The 23431-nt window shown below is 37.8% G+C and overlaps 1 protein-coding gene across 1 annotated transcript in view; it reads right to left on the bottom strand.

The window, feature by feature from the left end:
* Window positions 1-936: 936 nt before the first annotated feature.
* PPARG (peroxisome proliferator activated receptor gamma) overlaps window positions 937-23431 on the bottom strand; it is a 73618-nt gene continuing 51123 nt past the window's right edge. Inside the window, exons 4-7 of the mRNA XM_073644497.1 lie at window positions 21362-21500; window positions 8981-9180; window positions 6580-7030; window positions 937-1400 (exon numbers count right to left, since the gene is read on the bottom strand). Coding sequence (XP_073500598.1) covers window positions 1153-1400; window positions 6580-7030; window positions 8981-9180; window positions 21362-21500 — 1038 coding nt within the window. The 3' untranslated portion in view covers window positions 937-1152. The remainder of the gene's footprint in view (window positions 1401-6579; window positions 7031-8980; window positions 9181-21361; window positions 21501-23431) is intronic.

Consider the following 23431-nt stretch of genomic DNA (forward strand, 5'->3'; position numbering starts at 1 on the left):
CCCCAGGTGAGTATAATTAAAGCTCTTTTCCTTGTCTTGCAAGTCGGGTTGGGGGCTTATATTCAGCATTATAGAATGCTGTATATGAGGGCTGAGAGGTGGTGGCCATATCTCATATCGATCAAACCTGGTGACGGGTTCCCTTTAAGCATCTTCACCGGCGTCTATTCTGTCATTTTTCCGGTGGCTTTGCTCTATACATTCAAGTTTGTAGAGAAGGCAGCTTCCAAGCAAAGTGGCCCAACGAACGAACACGTTATTTCTTTTGACCGCTTCAATGTTTTCGAACCCTAAACCAGTTAAAAGAAGTGACAAAAGACGGAACATGTGCACTATGTTCATTTTTTACGGCGCTTTTTCAGGCGGATTTCAGGTGGAACCTACCTAAAAAAAGTTGCCGTGTGCACATTTCCTAGTAGGGACGTTTGCTATTGCAGAACATAGGACAGGTTACATTTTCTGGGAGCCTCATAATATGCATTTTTTACCACCCAAAAGACCTCGTTGAGGAGCAGATTAAAATGAAGTCACGGGTCTAAGTTGTGACCGTAGATGGCGAAAATAACAAAGATCTACTTTTTCGTAAAATATTTTAATATTAAAAGTCATTGTACATGTGCTTTATAAACCAGTTGCATAAAATAGACCAGTTATATGAAAGCTTTGCGTCTTTTAAGGCTCTATCACAGTAATTGTATCTGCTGTTACTGTTTCCCCTCATAAAAATAGTGCAAATTGTAAAAATACATAATTGGAAAAAAAAAAGGTTAGTTCGGTACAGGTCCCTGTGGATCTCTTGCAGGAGGAGTGGTGGAGGTTTAACACGGGTCTTTATAAATCTATTACAGATGCCGAGGTTCACAAAAAATACTTTGTCGTTGGAAGAGTTGTAGATCTGTGGCAGGTGTGATTGGACGTTTAGAACAAGTCCTTGAAGATCTCTCAGAGATTTTGGTGGAGATTTCGCACAAGTCTTTTTTTTTTTTTTTTTAGTTGCAATTGAATATATAGTAATAATGTATGTAAAGTCTCTGTATATATCCTTATCAACTTCTTGTAGACTTGTGTGCAGACTCTGTACAAGTCCTTGCCAATCTCTCGCGGATGTCGTTGAAGACTTTGAAGTCTATTTCAGCTCTAGATGGAATTTTATCAATATAAATCCTTGTAGATCTCTTGCAGGAGTGGATGGAGACTAATTTCTCCTTCCGTTTTCCTTATAATTTGCCAGTACTGCACATGCTCTGTCACTACTTGTCTAAGGTCCGTCATCTTTTGGAGAAGTTTAGCAAAGAGCTGAGAGGAGTCCGGGTGGTTCAACTTGAGCTGCAGTTCAAGGGATTGTAGTAAAGTGTCCTGAATATCTTCTATGGGCTTCACATTCACTAACCCAGGGCGATCTGTGTGAAGAAGAAGATAAAAAGCAATTAATCCAAGGTAAATGGTCTAATATTGATATTTGTGGCCATAAAAAAGTCATTATGCTGTACTGTAAAGGCAATAAAAGTGTCATGGAAAACAATGAAACCATTCACACCATCCATATACACAAGTACACAAGTGATAATCACATGAATTGGACTTAACCCCTTAACGCTACATGACGTATATATACACCACTATATCCAGTGTCGGACTGGGGGGGCCAAGAGCCCACCAGTAACCAACTCCAAAGTCCCACTTTTCAACTACATGCAAATGTGACATTATCCTCAATCACAAATTTATATAACAATGATCTGAGTAGATTGGTAAATGAATAAGATGCTATCTTTGTCTGTATATAGTGCCCAGTACTGCTCATACGAGGGTGATGGCCCACCAGAGGATTCTCCTGCTCTCCTGTGGGCCAGTCCAATCCTGACTGTATTTGCGAGATGAGTGGCAGGGGTGCAGAGCTCCTGACTAATCTTTAAGCCACCAGAACAATATTTTCTTTCCACCTAGACCTAGCCCTCATTCAGACATGTGATTTTTGTATACAATTGCTATCCATGTCTTTCACGGATAGCACTCGTACCTGTGATAGTCTATGGGGCCATTCACATGTTCAAATTTTTTCCTCGGACCGAAAATATTGGACACATGTCCGATTTTTATCCGAGAGTCGGATCAAAATTGGCAATGCAATTCAGTGGCTCAGTGAAAAAAAATCGGACCACACTCGGTCCACATCCGAATGCGGTCTGATTTTCACGGACTCTCAAAATGAAGAAGGTGGAGATTTTTTTTTTCATTTCTTCATGTACGAGAAAATCGGATGACACTCGGTCCAAACTCTGATCAAATTCTGCATCAGAATAATTTCTCCATTTTTCTCATACTCAAAAAAAATCGGACGTCTGAATGAGGCCTTATAATATACTCTTTTTTTAACTCAAAAGGCTTAGTATAATTTATGATACACTTAAATCATTCTGCTAAAATTAACAATCATGCTATTCACTAAAATTGTAAGTCTCCTTAAAAAAATTACCCATGGCTCCTAGTGTGCATAAATTAAAAGGAGTTGTCAATTTTTAAGGTCAAGTTTTTTTTCTTACTTAAATGTACCATGTGTATTTTGGGCTAAAAAAAATAATTTTTTAATTGGGTTTTATTAACTCCTTCACGATGCGGCCAATTTCCATTTTTGCATTTTCGTTTTTTTTCCTCTCTTTTTTTCCCAGAGTCATAACTTTTTTATTTTTCTGTCCACATAGACATATGACGGCTTTTTTTCGTGGGACTAGTTGTTCTTTTGAATGACACCATTAATTTTCTATATAATGTACTAAAAATGGGAAAAAATCCAAATGGGGAGAAATTATGAAAAAAAACAAGCAATTCTGACATTGTTTTTTGAGAACTATTTTTATAGTGTACATTTTATGGTAAAAATGACCTTGCAGTATGATTTTCCTCATCAATACAGTTATGGTGATACCAAACATATCCAGTTTTTTTATTATTTTAGTGGTGGACAAAAAAAAACAGAAATTTGAGAAAAAAAATGTTGGGGTTGTGTCGCAATTTTCTGAGACTCGTAATGTTTTTATTTTTCGGTTGATTTAGCTCGGTGATAGCTTGTTTTTTGCGGGGTAAGACAACGTTTTTATTGATAACATTTTGCGATACATATGACATTTTAATCGCTTATTGCAGCATTTTTGTGGTATTGCAGCAGCCACAAAATACCCTAATTTTTGCATTCTTGAATGTTTTTCATTTACGGTGTATACAGATCTAATCATTTTTAGATTTTGACTTTTCTGAAGGCAGTGATACCACATTTGTGTTTTTCATTCATTTATTTTTAATTAGGGCAAAGGGGCTGATTTAAACTTGTTTTTTGGATTTTTAAAATATTTTTTTAAATATATATTTTTTTACTTTTCACTGTTCTTATTAGTCCCCTTAGGGGACTTGAAGCTGCGATCGTCTAATTGCTTGTGCTATATCTAGAAATTCCACAGGATTGCTGCATATAGTAAAAATCACAATCTCCTTTGAAGCCAGGCCACAGGTTGGGTTTCAAGGAAGCTCTATAATGACAAGCATGGAGGTCGTCTACAGACTCCTTGCTATCATAGCAATCCATTGGCGATCACGTCACGGGCGCGGAGATGGAAGCATAGAATAACACCCCCCATGCCGTCGCACTTGTTAATGCCACTGTCAGAGTTTGACAGTGGCATTTACCAAGTTAACATTCAGGGGCAGAGCACCACTCCACCAGTGATTGTTAGTGGCAGGTCCTGGCTGTAATAAGCAGCCATCACCTGCTGAGTATGGGGCGGGTTCCATACTCATTAAAGGGATTGTCCACTTCTGGGGATATTTTTTTTTACTAACAGTGAATGTTCTCTTTAACAGAATAGATTCGGCCCAGATTGTTCTCAAACAGATGGAACCAGTTAAGCAATTATGTCCTGCAGCCGAGTTTCCCAACCTGTGACTCTGGGGCCATATGTAGCTATCCGGCCCCATAGCATGTGGCTCGCCAGCTGTTGGCAGCCGCAGATACTATTGTGCACTAGCATTAATAGAACTTGGCACCAGGGTCAAAACCATATCACTGGCACTTAACATTGGCGTTAAAGTCATCAATTGACTTTTTCCATATTTAGTTTTAGGTGCGGCTCTACACTGTGTACAGTCGACTCACGACCTACAAAAATGTCTCTAACCTACAGCACGAAATTTGACCAATATAAGTGGCATCTCGCCAATTAAATGAATCGTCATATTACATTGGATCAACGAGAGCAACATAGGAGAAATTTATCAAGGCTTTTGTATCAGGTTTTGGGTCATCAAAAATTGCAAATTTGGTATTTTGGGGCAAGAAAGTGCGACTTTTGGGGATTTTTGTGCTGCTTTCAGATTTATAAATTGCAACTCGTGCAAAGGGTGTGCCAAATTTATCAGAAATCAAGTGATCCTTTGATAAATTTGGAGAAAATAAACGTATTTTTGATGCGTGTATCTGGTGTTTATGTAGGCAGCTGTATTATCCGATTTTGGACATCTGTAAGATCATTAGTATCACTTAACTCTTTACTGTTGCGCTTCTATGAATTCTAAAATCACCTATCATTAAAAAAATAATCACTTCTTTGGCAGCTGTATATGTATTCGCTGTACAGCAGCTAGAATCAGTATGTCGAATCTGCATATACAGAGACATTTTCTGTTCCCCATACTTGTATCTGTTAATATTCCATTTTTTCCCAATGGCTTCCTCTTGGTATGAAGCATAGTTGTGTTTGCTCTGAGCTGATTATAAATGCCCCCTCCTATCTTTTGCTTCCATTCCCTTTTCTTTCTCATGTGGTTTTGTTAAAAAATTAAGAAACTGCAGCCGCATCCCCCTCCTATCTTTCAGCTTATCTTATTTTAAACATATTTCTTTAAACTGAGGAGCCTTTTTCCTAGAGGGCCAGCAGGCAAGAAGTGCTGGCCTACAAATTGCTGAAATGCTACACTTAAAGAGGACCAGTCACATGGTCAAAAGAGGTCAGCTTTTGCTCTTATTTTATTCTCGCTACTTGACTGAATATCCCGTTTTTTGTTTTACCTAAATCCGCTATACGGTTCCAGAGATATAGGCTTTTTTATTTAGGGGTGGTGCTCACAGGATCCTCGGGGGCATGTCTTTAGGCTGTTCTGCATAATTATCCTGTAAGCACCGCCCCCTTAGAAAAGACCAGAAGAATTAGCACTAAATAAAAACGCCCATATCTCTGGAACTGTATGTCGGATTTTAACAGAACAAAACCTGGAATACTCAGGGGAGTGGCGGCAATAAAATAAGAGGAAAAACTGGTCACTATTGATGTGGTGACAGGTCCTCTTGAAAGCAAAGCTGTCATCATATTTCACAATATAAACTGCATACATTATCGAACAGGTCTCTTAGACCTGATGATGCTGGTGTACTTTAATTTGAAAATCCATTTGAGAATAGCTGTACAATTCGGATACAAAAATGAGTCTAGCAGGACTAAAAATGCCCATTGTAATATCAAAAAGGGACATTTTAAGAAAGTATTATACAGCCATTCTGACATCGAATTTTAAAATAAATACATAAGACTCATCAGGTCTAAGAGATCAATAATGTATGTGTAGTTTGAAATCTGGAGACAGATCCGCTTCTGTATTACAAAATATATTAACTTGAATAATTAAGCAAGAATAACTAGATCCAGGGCCAGACAGAGACAGAGGAGGGTCCCTGTGTAAGACCAGCATGTGTGCCCCTTACAGTCCAATAGTTCATCATAATGCACCCATTTATGTGTTGCTTGGGAGTTGACCCCCTTACCTCTTTCCTTCTTGTTACATTACTGAGATAGAAGATCACAGTTGCCATTGATAAGATTCTATTTGGAGGTAAGGGGAAGGGAAGAGTTAGAGGCAGAGCTCCCGCCTCCTAACTACATAAAACCTTATAAGCACCAAATGTCATCTCCTATGTCGGTAATGTAAAAATCTGTCTTCACTGAACATATATTTTACCCATAAATTGAGAGTTTTGGAAATTAAAAATGTGTCTTGGCAGAGAATGAAGCAGATTTCTCTGATAAGATATATTACAAAATTGCTTATTCTCATGTGAACTATTGATATATGAAATAAAAATTGAAAAATGGTTCCTTTAAGCTAAAACTTATATAGCATGCTGGGTAGACATGCAGGTCCCCTTCGTGTTCCCCACACGTGGTCATATAAATTGTCCATTTTCATTAAAATATGAATGAAATATACTTCAAGTATTGTATGGCATGTAATAAAATGTTAATATTTTATAGTCTATAGCCTGAAAACACTCAACACTTCCTTCATCATCTACTTCTTCGTAGAGGAGTCTGGTTTGAACTTGCTGTTGTACGCTTTCTACACCTGAACAGAAGTACACCCAGTGAACTTATCCTGAAATGACTTTGCTTTCATCTGACGTTTACTAGATGGTTACACTTTAACAAATTCTCCTGAGCTACCTAACATTGATGTCATATCTCATAAAATCTACCAAGCACAGCTGGGAACCATGCCATGCACGCAAAACACCCACTGGCACAAAACAAGTCTTACCTCCGCTAAGTATGATGACAGCTACGAAAATGGCCAGGTCACTGTCATCCAATTCCAGAGCGTTAAATCTTATTGCAAATTCAAACTTGGGCTCCATAAATTCACCAAAGGGTTTCCGCAAGCTCTTGAGAAACTCTCGGGTCATGAATCCTTGGCCGTCGGCGATGAGAACCCCATCTTTATTCATGAGAGAGGCCAGCATTGTAAATATGATCTCATGGACACCATACTTTAGGAGAGTTACTTGGTCATTCAGGTCAAGATTGACAAATCCTGGAATGTTTTTGGCAAATTCAGTGATCTCCCGGACAGCTTCCACTGATCGAGATTGACATCTTTGGAAAATGCGAATGGCAACTTCCTTATTTTGCTCCATGTAAGGAGTCAAGTACTGGCTCTTGATTTGATCTTCTCCCATCATCAGTGAGTTCATATCATAGATCACCACAGGCTAAAAGAAGAAGCACAGACGTAAAAATGACTCTTGTGTCCACATAAATTAATCCACTACTATTTCCCACAGATATCTTCTGTTTAGTTATATTAATGTCTAAAGATGAGTGAACCCAAACTTAAATGTTCGGGGTTTTTACCGGACAGTTGGTGTCCGGTGTTAAACCCCGAACACGGACATCTCCTGGAAGTCCGTTGCAATGTTCAGAGTTCAGGGTGAAGTCCGGGACAGAAGAGTGAGAGAGAGATATGAAAAGTTTAGGTCCCCATTGTTTTCAATGGGGTTTGGGTTCTGGTTCAAGTTCGGGTACAGTTCTTGCACCCGAACCGAACTTTGAAATAAAGTTCGGGTCAGGTACCAGAATCCAAAATTCCACGGGTCCGCTCATCCCCATTAATGTCCTAATATTTATAGGATGGCCCATTTATGAAAACTGAGTATTGACAATGATTTGGAATGAATGTTTGTGTGAATCGTGGCCCCATGTAAAAGGCCCTTAATCCTGGATAACCCTTTTAAGGACTGAACTCATAGTTGCCGATTTATTAAGACTGGCGTTGCGCACCCCAGTCTTAAGGTATTGCCGGATTATGATATGCCAAATTCATTAAGAGGAGAATGCTACTTAAAGGGATTATCCAGGACTAAATAATTTTTTTACTACAAGCCTAAGAACTAACAAGCAGGTTGCTACCTACCTGCCCATTGTGCCTGGCGCTGATTTATGCAGGCACAGAGCTGTCCAAGACCTCTGCTGCTGGCAATTTTATGTCTTCCGCTGACATCACGCCGATAGAGCAGTGGCTTCTCATCCGTTCTGCTTTGTTGACAGGGTGTGACTTCTGGTGTCATGCTGATTGACAGTCGGCTCCCTGCTGCCTAGCTGCAGGGAGTCGGCTGTCAATTAGTATGACTTTGTCAGTCATGCATTGTCAGTAGCACCCCAGAAGAAGAGCTGCTTTGTTGACATAGAACAGCTGCATCGTTGGCAGGAGTGGTCGATGACAACTCTGAGCTGGCGCCGGGTAGAACAGAAAGGTATTTGCCCCATTAGCAACAACGTACGTATTAGTTTTTAGACCCATAGTAAAAAAAAATAATAATAATAGTCCTGGCCACCCAGAATTCGATGCATCTTCTCTGTGGCGTGTGCCTTCACTCGCCTCATATTCCGTTAAGTGACTGGAGTAGTATTTCTGGAGTAAGAAACAACAGAACTTTTACGGGCGGGTGCAGCCACGCCCCGACCCTATCTCAGTTCCTCCAATTTTGTTGCAACTGCTTCAAACTGTTGTAAAAACACCCAAAGTCGTAGAGTTGCACAAAAATGTTTCAAACTTTTCAAAGCATTTTACAACAGTTTTCTGGCGTAAAAGCTTTGATGAATCAGCCCCATAATTTATTATCATTTGGCTCTAGCCATGCAATGACCTTGGCTCTGCTTTGAACATATATCATAGTTTTTCAGATTTTCTACACATCTTAAACCGGATGCCCAAGATAGATAATGCATGGCCTTGTCTAAACTTATATCCTGTATATAATAATCTCAAACTTCCAAAACTTGTCACAGTTACTGTATATAAAAAGGAAACAACCTTCTGAAAATAATTCTGGATACGGCTAAAGCTACACGGCGACATGACATGGCAACTAATGAATTGCTATGGTGCTGCACTGCAAGCTGCGACCTCCTTGCAGGTCGTCTGCCATAGGCTTCAGTGCAACTTCCCGTGTCTTCCAGGCAATTTGGCCATTTTTTTAACAGAAAAATCACAACTCTAAAATAGTTGCATGACAGCAAATTGCAGACAAGTTGCACAAATGTGTTTTGTCGCGCGACTTTCCTGAGAATTGCTCTTGCGTGACAGGTCTCCGTGTAGCCCCAGCTACAACAGTAGAAAATACAATCATAGTAAATCATTTACACTCGTAACTCCCACTCACCGATTTATCTGTTGTCCTTCCTGTCAATATGGCTCTGGCCTTAGCTTTTGTTAAAGGGAAGGACTTGAGATATGAGTCATACAAGTGCTTGGCCAGGACTCGCTGATCAGCGCACTCTGGATTTAGCTGGTCAATGTCGCTGGAAATCTCAGCCAAAAGCTTCTCCTTCTCAGCTTGGGGCATCCGTCCAAACCTGATAGCTAAAAACAATTTTTTTTTCTGTTAATAGGAGTGAGATTATTATTAAACATTATGGAGAGTCACTGTATGGTGGTAAAACAAGAATGTGCTGTCATAAAACATGCCATAAATGCAGCTCAGCGTGTTTTTCACACAAAATCTCAAGCAAATAATGTTTATTATCGCTATATATTTATTGAACTTTGATGACCCCCATCTTAAAACTGTATGACAAATATAAGTAACTGATAAATGAGACATCTCACCATTTTATATATAAAATGTTTGGAAGAAAATACAATTTAAGCTTAGACATAACTCAATGAATATCTTTGGGATATATTTCAATATAACAAGTAGCCTTAGATATTGTTTTAAAAAGTCTGTGCAGTAAACTCAACAAATTGACAAAACTGATATTGGAGATTCTCAATGGGCTCCCTTGACTTTAATAAGGTTCTTTAGGGTTCTGATATTTTTGATGGCAAATAGATCGTTGCATTATTTTTGAAAATGTATTCTCAAGTTGTCTCTTGAGCAGCTCAGAGCTATGCAATTTCCTTGCTTCCTCATTTCTAGCAGAGTGGCTCTCTTCCTTAAGTGACAGTTCTGGTGAGTAGCAGAGCTATAGTATTAGTAGAACTATAAAGCTCAGCACAAGGTCTGCTGTAACACATTCTGCTATCAGTGGTTTGTTTTGAGTCTACACTATTTCTGTATTTACACATACAGATAACTGAGGATTTAAACAAGCACACAGCTCTGGACAGCCCAAGCCACGAGTGAGAGTCATGATTAAAAGATCTGCTTTGAAACCTGCGGGGCTGGCGATTTTGCAAGCTTTATAACAGCAGTTTGTCAGGAGCTAAGAGGGAGTAGGAAGGAGGTGAGTAGCTTACTGTTGTATAGAAATCAATTAGCTGGAGAGAGATGGATGGTATGTTAAGAGTTAAAGGGGTATTCCCATCTCCAAGATCCTATCCCAATATGTAGCAGGTGTAATAATAATAATATTAGAAAATAACTCCAATTAGAAATGTAGTATAGATTTTTTGATTCGATATGTCTCTTTCGTCATGCTCAGGCATTGAAGGACCTTAGGTATCCATGGTTACGTCCACTGATAAAGTCACAGTTAGTTAGCTATTAGTGGTCGTAACCGTGGATACCTAAGGTCCTGTACTGCCTGCACGTGAGGTAAGTGGCATAGCGAATAAAAAATACTATACTACATTTCTAATTGGAGGTATTTGCTAATATTATTATTATTACACCTACTACATATTGGGATAGGATCTTGGAGATGGGAATACTCCTTTAACCCTTCTCCTGTAACTAAACTACTGTTCACTCACATCCAGGGTTTGGGCAGGCACTAGTGGCCAGGCTCCACTGAAATCTTCTGTACACTATTAAAGATAAAAGCTCTCACTGCTGAAGAATGACAGCAGATAGAAAAAGCACATCAATTGCAAACTTGCTTATTTTCATGCTGTCTAACTAACTAAAGCAATTTAATAACTTGTGAATATACACTTTAACAGAAAAGCTGAAAGAAACCATGGCAAAATCCCCAAATAATTGAGAGAACAAAGCCTTTTTAATTGTGAAGAGAATATATTACGCAGAATAATGTTTATGTGATCCAGTCATTCTTTAACCACATAACTTAAGCAGAAGATCTCTCAAACTAAACCAGCGCAGATTAATTAGTTTCCAGTTTATATAAAATGTCACAAATTAGCTGAGCTACCTCCGCTTAAGACACAGGCATAATTTAGGGTGATTTCAATAGATATTCATTACTAGGCACACAATGATAATCAGAATAATTTGTCCCCGGTTGCAAATTTGGTTTATTACCAAAATTTGCAAACTTTCTGCTGTTTGTAATGAACCAACGAAACAAGAAAAGTTATAATAGCTCAACACAAATAATGTAGCAAGGTAGCAAGTAGTTACTTGCTACTCCTACCCACTACTGCAGTCTCAGAATTATTCAACCCCTTCAGTTCTTAGTAGAGCCCCTTTGGCTGTTATGACCTGCTGCAAACTTGATGCATAGTGAGACACCAGCTTCTGGCAGTGTTCAAAAAATTTTTTGGCCACTCCCTTATGGGCAATGACCTCCAGTTCACAATATCAGCAAGAGTATCAGGTGTCTGTCCCCCACAATCTAATGTTTGTGGCCTTTGTGATATATAGGCCATCAATTTTGTAGTCTGTGAAAACCCATTTAATATTTATTTTACAGTCTCCAAGAAGAGGACACCCCCTCTAAATTACACTTAAAATATAAAATAGCTCCTATTTGTACTGTGCTTTTTTATAGTATGGTTACGGCCTGTACATATATAAAGATGACTCTGTCCTGGATTTTGACTATTTTGATTCCAACATAGTATCTTCATTAAAGGAGTTGTTTGGGGACAATTATATTTTTTTTATCCTTTAGGACTAAAAATCATTTTTTGCATTTGGGCTTCATTAGAAATTTTACACTGTTTTGCTCTTTTTCTCCTTGCACATTCAACTTTGATGTGGTCTATGGTCATAAATCAGCTGAGAGAAGCTCAGATAAAAACAGATAAAAGATATACAAGCTCCCTGTCAGAATACATATAGAGCTCACTGATGGATACTCAGTTAACTCGTTCTGCAGCCAGCAATAGACAGTGCAACACAGAGGCTACAGAAGGCAAATGGTGCAAAATTCTTAATATTATGCAAATGAAAAAAAAAATGTTTTTTACTCTCCAAATCCATACAAAGGGTATATTCAAAAGTTATTAATTTGCTTTAGTTAGTTAGCATGAAAATAAGCAAGTTTGCAATTGATGTGCTTTTTCTATCTGCTGTCATTCTTCAGCAGTGAGAGCTTTTATCTTTCATAGTGTACAGCAGTTTTCAGTGGAGCCTGGCCACTAGTGCCTGCCCAAACCGTGGCTGAGAGTGAACAGTAGTTTAGTTACATTCCAGGAGAAGGGTTAACTCTTAACATACCATCCACCTCTCTCCAGCTAATTGATGAAAAATAACTGTTGTCCCTAAAGTTGCACAACCCCTTAAAGGTGTTGCCTACAGCAACCAATCAGATTACAATTTTTTATTTTTATAATGCAGATTGGAAAGCAGTGACCTTATTGGCTGCAACTGCTAATGATACCTCCTGAGTATTGCTGGTACCATAAATCGCCACATTTGTGAAGCAGACGCAATGGAACTGATATACCATCATCCTATTGTTTAGTAATATGACATTTCTTAACCTGAAATAATACGGATGACCTCTCCAAGATCTGTTAAACAAACAGGAAATGTTTCCCTTAAAGACAATATGAACTGCCAACCCGAAAATGTGATCTCCACAAATATGTCATGATTTATTGGTCATTTGACAACGTTGTTGCAATACCCACAGCAGAAAACAAGATTATTTTCCTACAGTTCAGGGTCGATGCCAGAAAAGCATCTCATGTGGGTCCTGGTATGATCTGTGGCATGTAGTAAACAAAATGCCGCGCTAAAACTGATCCCAGAGGCTGAAATCCAGACGAATTACCAGATATACATTATCCAATTTATTCCAATATAGGCATACAAGAATATTAGCCTTGTTTGAAGAGAACCATGTATACAATTTTGCATTAGTCTTCATTGATATGGGTGTATAGCACCCTCTGCCGACAAGCTTTTTGGAGATGGAAATTTCATTCTCCAGCAGGATTTGGCGCCTGTCCACACTGCCAAAAGTACCAATACCTGGTTTACACACAACAGTATCACTGTGCTTGATTGGCAGCAAACTCGCCTGACCTTAACCCCATAGAGAATCTATGGGGTTTTGTCAAGAGGAAGATGAGAGACACCAGATCCAACAATGCTGACGAGCTGAAGGCTGCTATCAAAGCAACCTGGGCTTCCATAACACCTCAGCAGTGCCACAGGCTGATCTCCTCCATGCCACGCCACATTGATGCAGTAATTGATGCTAAAGGAGCCCCGACCAAGTATTGAGGGCATTTACTGAACATACATTTCAGTAGGCCAACATTTCAGATTTTAAAAACATTATTCAAGCTGTTGTTATAAAGTATTCTAATTTACTGAGATAATGACTTTTGTGTTTTCATTGGCTGTAAGCCATAGTCACCAATATTAACAGAAATAAACACTTGAAATAGATCACTCTGTTTGTAATGACTCTATATAATATATGAGCTTCACTTTTTGTATTGAACTGAAATAAATTAACTTTTTGATATTTTAATTTTGTGAGATGCACCTGTACTAGGTACTTGAGGTCTTATTTATCATGGGCAATTTTTTGATATTACTAATCAGGAATGGACATACCATTGGTGCAACCTATGCAGTCGCACAGGTTCCTAAAAAGTAAGGGGGCTGCTACCACCTCCAAAACAGGTGGATTTGTGTCTTATGATGAGATATTGGACTGCAAATGGCTCATATACTGTTCTTGCACAGGGGCCTCTTCTGTCTGTGTCCGCCAATGTTACTAATTTTAGGCATTTATGAAGCTGTAGGTTCGGATCAGGAGACCCACGGTTAGTCCGGACATTGCAGTCTGTATATAGATCTTGAAATATGCCCATCTGAACAGGGAGTATAGGAGCTGCAGTCACTTTATATATACAGAGCAGCACTGCTATCAACCGACTGTGCAGGGAAATGTAACAGTCCCATTCAGATGAAGGACTGAAGTGTAGTTCCTTGAGTAAAAATAACAGATGAAAAGCAAGAAAATGTAAATTCCATAAAATCCATTATAAACAACATACTGTATATTAAAATAAATCGATCTATCTATCTATTTCCAAAGAAAAAAAGGCAGCACTACATATATAGTGGAAAAAATAGGACTTTATTAGCCCATCAAAATGGTGGCAACATCTATCTATTACCTATCTATTAACTATCCATATATCTATCTATCTATCTATCTATCTATCTGTCTATCTATCTATCTATCTATCCATATATCTATCTATCTAATATCTATCTATCATCTATCTATCTATCTATTATCTATCTATCTATCTATCTATCTCATGTCTATCTATTATCTATCATCTATCTAATATCTCTCTATCTATCTGATAGCTATCTATCTAATATCTATCTATCTATCTATCTATCTATCTATCTATCTCATGTCTATCTATTATCTATCATCTATCTAATATCTATCATCTATCTAATATCTATCATCTATCTAATATCTATCTACCTAATATCTATCATCTATCTATCTATCTATCTATCTATCAATCTATCAATCATCAATCTAATATCTTAATATCATCTATCTAATATCTATAATCTATCTATCTCATATCTATCTATCATCTATCTAATATCTCTCTATCTGATAGCTATCTATCTAATATCTATCTATCTATCTATCTATCTCATATCTATCTATTATCTATCAAATATCTATCTATCTCATATCTATCTATATTAATCTTTTATCTATTACTCTCTCTACTGTATGTATCCTTATTTTGTTATGCTTTCTATTATATCTTTATTAGTCTATGTCTATCTATAGCCTTATTTCATCTATTTATCTAATCTATCTATCTATCTATTTATCTATCGATCTATCTATCACTACAGGACACATTCTATGAAAGGCATTGAACTTATGGGTGAGGTTTATATGTATCTGAAGTTCACAAAAGTTTATCAGATGCCCCCTAGTGGTGAAATATTACTATTTTCCTAAAAAAATATGACTGCCAAAAAGTCAATTTGACCTCTTCATAAGGGTCTTGTGCAGGTCCAGAATTATTTCCGCGCTAACTAACTTTTTCTTTTCAAACTTTTCATTACAACTTTTTTATTAGCTACTGTAGCAAAGCTGGAAACATTATAAATTACCGCTATATGTCAAAATAGTCAGTACAAAGCAATATCGGTTTAGACATTTGTGTTCCTGTGTAAGATAACACATGGTACTGCACCCATTAAGAAAAAAACATTAACCTTTCAGTGAAGTCTGCTGGAATTTTTGCTGATACAAAGGGCAATTTAACCTGTACTTTTTTTTATCTGAGGTTATTTGTGTTCCTGGCATGATGTTAATGTGGAATGAATTTAAAACAAACCCATTAATACTAAATTACAGGTCTATTTATCAGCACATTTTTTTCTGGACTGGTCACACTGATTAGACACACGATGACTTTACTAGAGCTAACTCCATACGAAATGCAAACAGAAAATATTAATAACTGAAAAATTATTTATCAAGAGTCCACACCTGTTTGGTTTGCTTGAGAAATACATTCATCAGCATTTCCTCATTGGATTATATCAAATCTGACTTAAAGGGGTTTTCCAAGAATTGAAAAGAAAGGAGGAAATGGCTAAAAATAACAACAAAAAAAACTATACCTGTCTGATAAATCTGAAGCTCCAGCACACCCGCTCTTGTGCTTCCCACCCGTCTTTGTGTATCCTCCATCAGTGATAACATTCCCATCTACGCAAGTGACCGCTGCAGTTAATCAATGCCCTCAGCAGTGTACAATCCAAGAAAGCTGAGGCCAGCGAAGGGCTGCAGCAGTCATTAAGGTAGAAGAGGGCATCATCATTGCAGAAAGGTGAATTAAGATTGGTGTTAAGAAGAGAGGAGCGAACTTAAAAGTTCGGGGTTCGTACCCAACAATTAGTGTCCGGTGCTAATCGCCGAACACAGACTTCTCCCGGAAGTCTGTTGCAATGTTCTGAGTTCCGGGGAAAGTCCAGAAAGAGAGAGAGAGACAGATTTTCCAGCTCAAAAGTTCGGGTCCCCATTGTTTTCAATGGGGTTCGTGTTCTGGTATCCAAACCGAACTTTGGAATAAAGTTCCAGTCGGGTACCAGAACCCGAACTTCCACGGGTCCACTCATCCCTAAGCACAGGAGCACTGAGGCTGGATCACCATCGATTTATCAGGTCAATATGCAATAGGTTCTTTTGTCATTTTATGCCATTTCCTCAAGTTATTCCTTTTTTGTTCATTTGTCAGAAAAGACCTTTAAGACACAGAAATAATAGTAAGGGTTCCTGCAGTAAGGTCATTTTAATATATGATTGATATGTCAGAGGGATACAGAAATTTATAGGATATAATTTGTAATAGAATGTTAAAAATACCACTATTTTTAAAAGGGTTATGTGCCCCAGTTAGGGCTTATAAATGTTAAGAAGGGTAGTCCATCACAAAGGACCCACTCTATGTGCCAGGGAGGTGGTGGTGGGGGGTAAGAGTGGCTTTCACTTTAGCAGATCAGGCACATTTATCCATTCCAAGGTTGGGTCCATATATGTTTGGCTTTCAATTGCCATTTATATCTGCCATATAACAAAAACAGGTATACCGTAAGTGACCTCACCCTAAGGATGGGCATTTACTTAAGTAGCTTGAGACGTTTGGATAATTGTGGCTTCTCTCAACGATAACATCTAATTGCCGGCAAAATGGAAAGCTGAACTCCGCTTCTCTTAGGCTTCTTTCACACAGAGCATAACAGTTACATGTGGACACTTGGCTTCATGGAGCAAGTAATTTAATTTTATAGAATGCAGAATTTTGGAGGGATGGAAGGCTCCATATGACAATTACATGTACCCAGGGCAGGCACCAGCACCCGGCGAACCCAAGCAAATGCCCGGAGCTTACAGCACATGAGGGGACCACTTTGTCCAGATGTCAACTTGCAACATCGGTCAAATGTGTGCACTGCATGCATGGAGTTGATTAATGAGCTGAGTCTATACAGAGAGAGTGCTGACTGTGTTATACAGAAGACTCCTAAGAGTAATTGCTGTGAATGGACTTATCTCCAACCACAGCAATTCAGCATCTTAGATGCCTCTGCCAATTTTCCTAAAGCCCTTGGTTGTGAAGGAAGTCATTCTAAGAAGACTATTAAATTATGGAATTACTAATAATGCCAATTCTAATATCGTCTATTCACCAAGCTTTTATTATATTGCTGCAGAATTTACCCAAGGTTTGTCCATGTACCTCTATAGATTAAGCTATCGTAGTATTTACTAAGTATGAATGACTATTTTTTGTCCAAACAACTACATATGAACTGCACCACCACGATTCATTGGTTTTCTGTTACAGAAGGACAATGGGCAACCCTCAGCAGAATGTTCTTTAAGTCAGTCATTCAAAGGTCATTTATCTTCTAACTTTAAAGCTTTTAAAGGTGACAAAAGGGAGCGAGAGATCTGCTGCCGTAAAATAAATCCATAAAACGGTTGTGCACTGAGGTTTCTGACACCAGCCACGTGCATATAAAGCTGAGTTCACTCTAGCGTTATATCTTATGTATTTTTTATATATAAATAAAAGTTAACTTGCCCATACCGATTGCCAATAAGTCAATCTGTGCTCATTTAAAGGGAATGAGTTAAAGAGTAACTAAACTATCAGTTGTTTTTTTAATAACATCATCCAGTATGAAAAGTTATTAAACTTTGCAAATCACTTTATTAGACGATTTGTCTTCATTCCTGTAAAAAAATTGCATGCAAGTGGCTTCCAAACCTCTGCTTTTCCCCTACCTATTTGACTGCTTTCAGTTGCATTGATATCAGAACATACTTATTTGGAGTACAGATGATGGCAGTGATGGGTCAACACATCTGTCTGTCTCCTCCTCTGAGTGTTCTGCTTATCAGTATAATCTCCTGCAGCAGCTTATCCCCAGAATTAAGTAAACACAAGTGCTGAGCTGATCCATCACTGCCATCATCTGTACTCCAAATGAGTATATTCTAATATCAATGCAGTTAAAGGGAGGCAATTAGATTGGGGAAAAGCAGGGGGTTGGAAGCCAGTTACATTAAGTTTTTTTACAGAAATAAAGACAAATCCCCTAATAAAGTGCAAAGTTTCATAACTTTCTATGCTGATCAAAATTATTTAAAAAAAACAACTATTTTTAAAACTACATTCACCTCCAGCACCAACACCATTTCAGAGATGTCAGAGCAGGGTCTGCAAGCATTCGTGTGATATTTTTATGCATCGTTAGCACTGAAGCCAATCAGAGTCCAGTAAGAGGCAGCAGTGCTTTTATTTTATGTCAGGGGCGACAGCATTTTAATAGGGGCTGTCTAAGAAGCAGACAACTCCTCTAGGTTAAGTTCCCACGATTATTTTTTGGTGAGTTTTTGACGGTATGCATTTTCGCTGTCTAAAAAATTCAGCATCTTACAGTTTCAACAAAGTGGATGGGATTTATAGAAATCTCGCTCCCACTGTGCTTTTTTTTCACTCAGCGTAAACTGACCTGCGGTGCGTGTTTGAGATCCACAACATAGGAAAATCCACAGGTAAAAAACACAATCCACACATGACTGTATCAATAAAGCTTTTGTCAAAGCCAAACACCAGGAAGTATCAAAAACAAAGCATCCTAATTTAAAACATAATACACCAAAAAGAGACAAAAACTGTGATAAAAAACGTGTGTAAAAAAAATGTAAGTAACCTAAGCTAGCTAACAAGTGCAGAAAATCTGAAACATTAAAAGCTCACCAAATACACATCGTGGTAACGTAGCCTTAAGTGTCATCCCCCTAATTTTTTTTTTTTTTCAACAATTGAAAAAAATAAAAATATTAATGTTTTAATTTTTAAGAAAATATTTGCAAAAAATAAATAAATAATAGTATAAAATCTGAAAAAGTAGTTAAAAAGTTTTATTTTCAACTTTTAAGCACTAGGGGGAGCAGATGCTGAAATTTCGCATGAAAATCTAGTGCAGTGCTAGCTCACTTTATGACTGCAGTAAATGTGGGCGGGATCTGCTCGCATGTGTCTGACTCCTCCCCATCTGGGCATTTGCAAAAGGATAAGGGAGAATTAAAGGGGCTGTCCACTACTTTAGATTACCCCCCCCCAATGTATCCCCCCGGGCCCCTTAAGACTTTTTGTAAATACCTTCCGTTGCAGATAATGCCTGTGAGTGGCACTATCACTGGCCGCTCACAGGCATCACGTGACCCCCGGCTGGAGCCGGCTCTGACATCCGCCGATGTCATGACAAGTGTGGCAGCAGCCGGGGGTCTTTTTCTTCTTGGTTCCACGGTGGACGCTGGGCTGTGGGCAGGGTTATCCACCGCTTGACAACCGGCATCCACCGCGTGCTCTGCCTCTCCCCATTCATTGGGAAAGCACGCGGTGGATGCTGGGTGTGACGCGGGGGGGTAACCTCGCCCACAACCCAGCAGCCACCGCGGGGACCCCAGCACTGAGTCACACCTCACTTGTTTACAAGATCTAAAATATGATTTTATATTACGGTTTCCTATAATAAATGTCCTAGACTAAATTTATCAAAACAGAGAAGTAGGCCTCGTAGCTCATAGCAACCAATCACAAAGCAGCTTTTATATTTCAAACGTGGTGTAAAAAAATGAAAGTTTAGTTCTGACTGGTTGCCATTGGGAACAAGGCCTATCTTTCTGATGGACAGTTTAGGACCAATGCACTTGTAGCAAAGAATAGAAAAAAAACATGGGCAATAAGGGGAAAAATACAAGCCCTGACCATTATCACTGTGATAATATAATTGTTTATAAACCTGTTGACCAAGAAATCTAGAATTTGCTTGATTTAGCGCCCTATCTGTCATAGGCCTGAGGGGATGTATTGACATCTTCAGTCCTTGCTTGGCCTGTTTCATGTTTGCATTACTTCTCAAATGATGTTTTAAAAGCATTGTCCACTCAACAAGCCCAACCAGTTTCGCTTCTTGTCAGAACTATGAGATGAGATGAAGGAATGAGGTAATTCCTGCCAGCCTCCTCCTTTCTAGCAGGCCATTCTGGTGTGGGCTCTTACATAATGGCTCTGTTTTTTACGCCTTAGCAAGCCTTGTCACGGTCACATGCTGTTATGAACATGCACTCTGCGCTCCGGGAGGAACAAGTCCTCTCACAAATTATCAATTTAAACTTTTTAAAGTTAAACAAGAGAGAAAATTCCCAGAGCGGCAGACATGAAAGTTCAAGGTGAAAACTTTATGAAAAATTATGTACACGTACCTAACTCATTAAAAAGCATAATGTCCACGAACTCACATACTATCTACTCCTGCTAGTGGTATATATATATATATATATATATATATATATATATATATATATATAAATTTATGGCCAAAAAAAGTATATACAGTATTTATATTCCTATGAATATATATATAATATACAAATATATAGATATATACTTTTTTGTGCATATATAAATATATATATATATACAGATTTATATATATATATATACATATATATATATATATATATATATATATATATATATATATATATGCAAATAAATAGAGTATAGCAGCACAAAAGTTCAGTAAAAAAGGCGGTTTATTGCTTTCAAAACATGTGAGATATGGACAGCCCCATTTCTGCTTTTCTATTTTTCTATAGAGGTTATAAACATTTCTATAAAGATTGAAACATTGCTGTCTATGGCTCACATGTTTTGGAAGCAAAAAAAGCAACAACTTTGCACTGGATTTTTTTGGAGTGCTTGCCTTAATTTCCTTTTTTTTTGCATATATCTACTTTAATCTGCGCGTGTGCATATATACATATATATATATATATATACACTGTGTATGTATATATATATATATATATATATATGTATATATATATATATATATATATATATATATATATATATATACGCACATATTTTTGGAGTGCTGCCCTATTCTATTTTTCTTTCACGTATTTCTACTATACCATGTGTGCGTATACATATACATACTGTGTATATATATAAATATAATATAAATATACAGTATGTGTGTTTATATATATATATATATATATATATATATATATGCAAATTGCCTCTTCAGAGAAAAAGAGGACTTGTACTCTATAGCGCCACCTATTGGAAGTAGCAATCCTACAAGTCACAATCAACCCTTTAACACTTATTTTTTGGAGGGCTGATCTATTCTATTTTTTTTTTTGCACACTACTCTTATGGACTTGAGTTACCTTTTGTGGATACCGCTATGGATTCTTGCATCCATCCAGGTTGGATTTGTCTCTCATTATTTATTTTTATCATTATTTATGTTTCTATAAATGTGTGTATATATGTATAGTACTGAGCAACTAATCATCCAACTCACCATTATGTGACATCCCGACTGACAGACACTTCTGGAACCTGCAGTACTGACATTTGTTGCGACTTTTCTTGTGAATACGACAATTGAGCTCACACCGTTCATAAATTAACTTCAATCTTATTGTTCTTCTAAAGAATCCCTGTAGAGAGAAAGATTATGATTTTTAACATGTCCGTAAAAGAACAAGAAGGGTATGGTGTTTATTTTGCCTTTTGTTTTTTTTTGCTATATGTAGTTCATTATAAAACCCAGCAGCTTTGTACTTTGTATTTTCAATCAGTTTTTCACTTTTTCTGTAGATTCATGTTATTTTTTTTTTATCTTCCCCTGTACAGTGCAAAAATCAATTATTCTTTATGTGAAAAAAAATGTGTGCTATCTGTAATTTTTATGGATAGATCACAGACTCATTATAATAAAAGTGCCTTTCACACGTCCTATATTTTTGTGGACCGATTGTCCACAAAAAAAAACCAAAAACGGAGACATGTCTTACTTTGATCCATATTGCGGTTCAAATAGCTCACTGCAACTCAATATGAAGAACAATAAACCTACCTAATCGCTAGATGTACAGCAGATGTACATCAATATCTGGTGACCAAATTCCATTCGTTAGAATATTTTTTTTTTTTTTAAATAGCCGTGTCTAATTAACTAAACACTAAAAACAATTAAAGGATTTTTGCTTTTCAGCTGGAAAGTATTTTTCTGCTTTGTGCACAAATAGGAAGGTATATACCATTGTTAACCCAATATAATTATGAGCTTGTGGTCATATTTCACAATATTTTATTAGTTTATACGTGTTTCTTAGATGCAACACTGATTTTTTGTATTTTTTATTTCCTACAGCCAAGACTTTGTCTAGTGCAATCAACAGAGTAAACGAGCTGTATCTAATTTTCCAACTGTTTACAATGGAAAACTAAGCGAATTACATGAGGTCATCAGCCTAGGACCACACAAGCTTTAGCTTTGTTATTGGAAGAAGACAAAATTAAGTGACTGTGCTAATAAAGTACTGAATAATATGATGCAGGACACTAAAGGGATTTCACATCCAAATCTATTTATTTGCGAATGTAGCTCTTTCATAGACAAGTCCAGCAATACCTTTACATGGTCGGTCGCTTTTTCCGTTGCTGAGAAATCACCGATTGAATCAATATGCAAATGACTATGGTAGATCTGAAGCATCTATGCTGTGTCGCTTCAGGCAAAGGTGTAGTCAGTCAAGCAGTAGGAGGCGGCGCTGGGTGGGGTGTAGATCTGGAGTGACAGAGGCTTCAGATCTACCATAGCCATTTGTATATAAATTCAAAGGCTGGTTTCTCAGTAATGGAGCAACAGACTGGTTCTTTAATAAGTGACCATGTTAATATATAAGATCTCCAGTGTAAATTTACTTAGGTAACATGACTTTAAGGGATTCATGTTTATCACTATCATAGTTTTTATGACTATTAAAGTTTGGGCTAAACATTTCCCTAAAAGTTTTACTAAGCCCCACTGTCCTCTTTTAGGGTGCAGTCAAACAGCCGTATAAATTGGACCACAGTGCACGGACTGGCCAACGGCTCTCCGGACCAGAGCATGACATGTTGGGAGAGCTGCCGGACAGTCCGTGCACTGTGGTCCGATCTTGGTCTGATTTATACGGTCATCTGACTGTACCCTTAGTATGAAGGCGATGCCTGCGCTGGCCAAATCATGACAACCTGATAGGCAGCATAGGAAATACTACAAATGACAACCACTACAATCAGCAGCTGTAATATTTCCTATGTTGCCTGTTGGGTTCACATATGAATTTGTTGCTTTTTTCAACCTTATGCAGTTCAATGGATCAGAACTGATGCAAAAATTCATCCGATGTCCATCAGACTTTTTCAATATTTATTCCCAGGCACTTCTCTGGGGCTAGATTACAACTTTACATGAAACACTGTGATCAGGCCAAGAGACCGGCCCCTCTACCTGTCCGCCACAAAAACTGAGGCATCAAAAAGTTGGGAACGATCCCACTGCAAACAATGAAATCAGTTCCCCCATCAGTTTCCATTCTGA

Source organism: Phyllobates terribilis, unplaced genomic scaffold, assembly GCF_046119375.1.
Source record: "Phyllobates terribilis strain yellow unplaced genomic scaffold, ASM4611937v1 Scaffold_8__6_contigs__length_399053987, whole genome shotgun sequence".
Lineage (NCBI taxonomy): Eukaryota > Metazoa > Chordata > Amphibia > Anura > Dendrobatidae > Phyllobates > Phyllobates terribilis.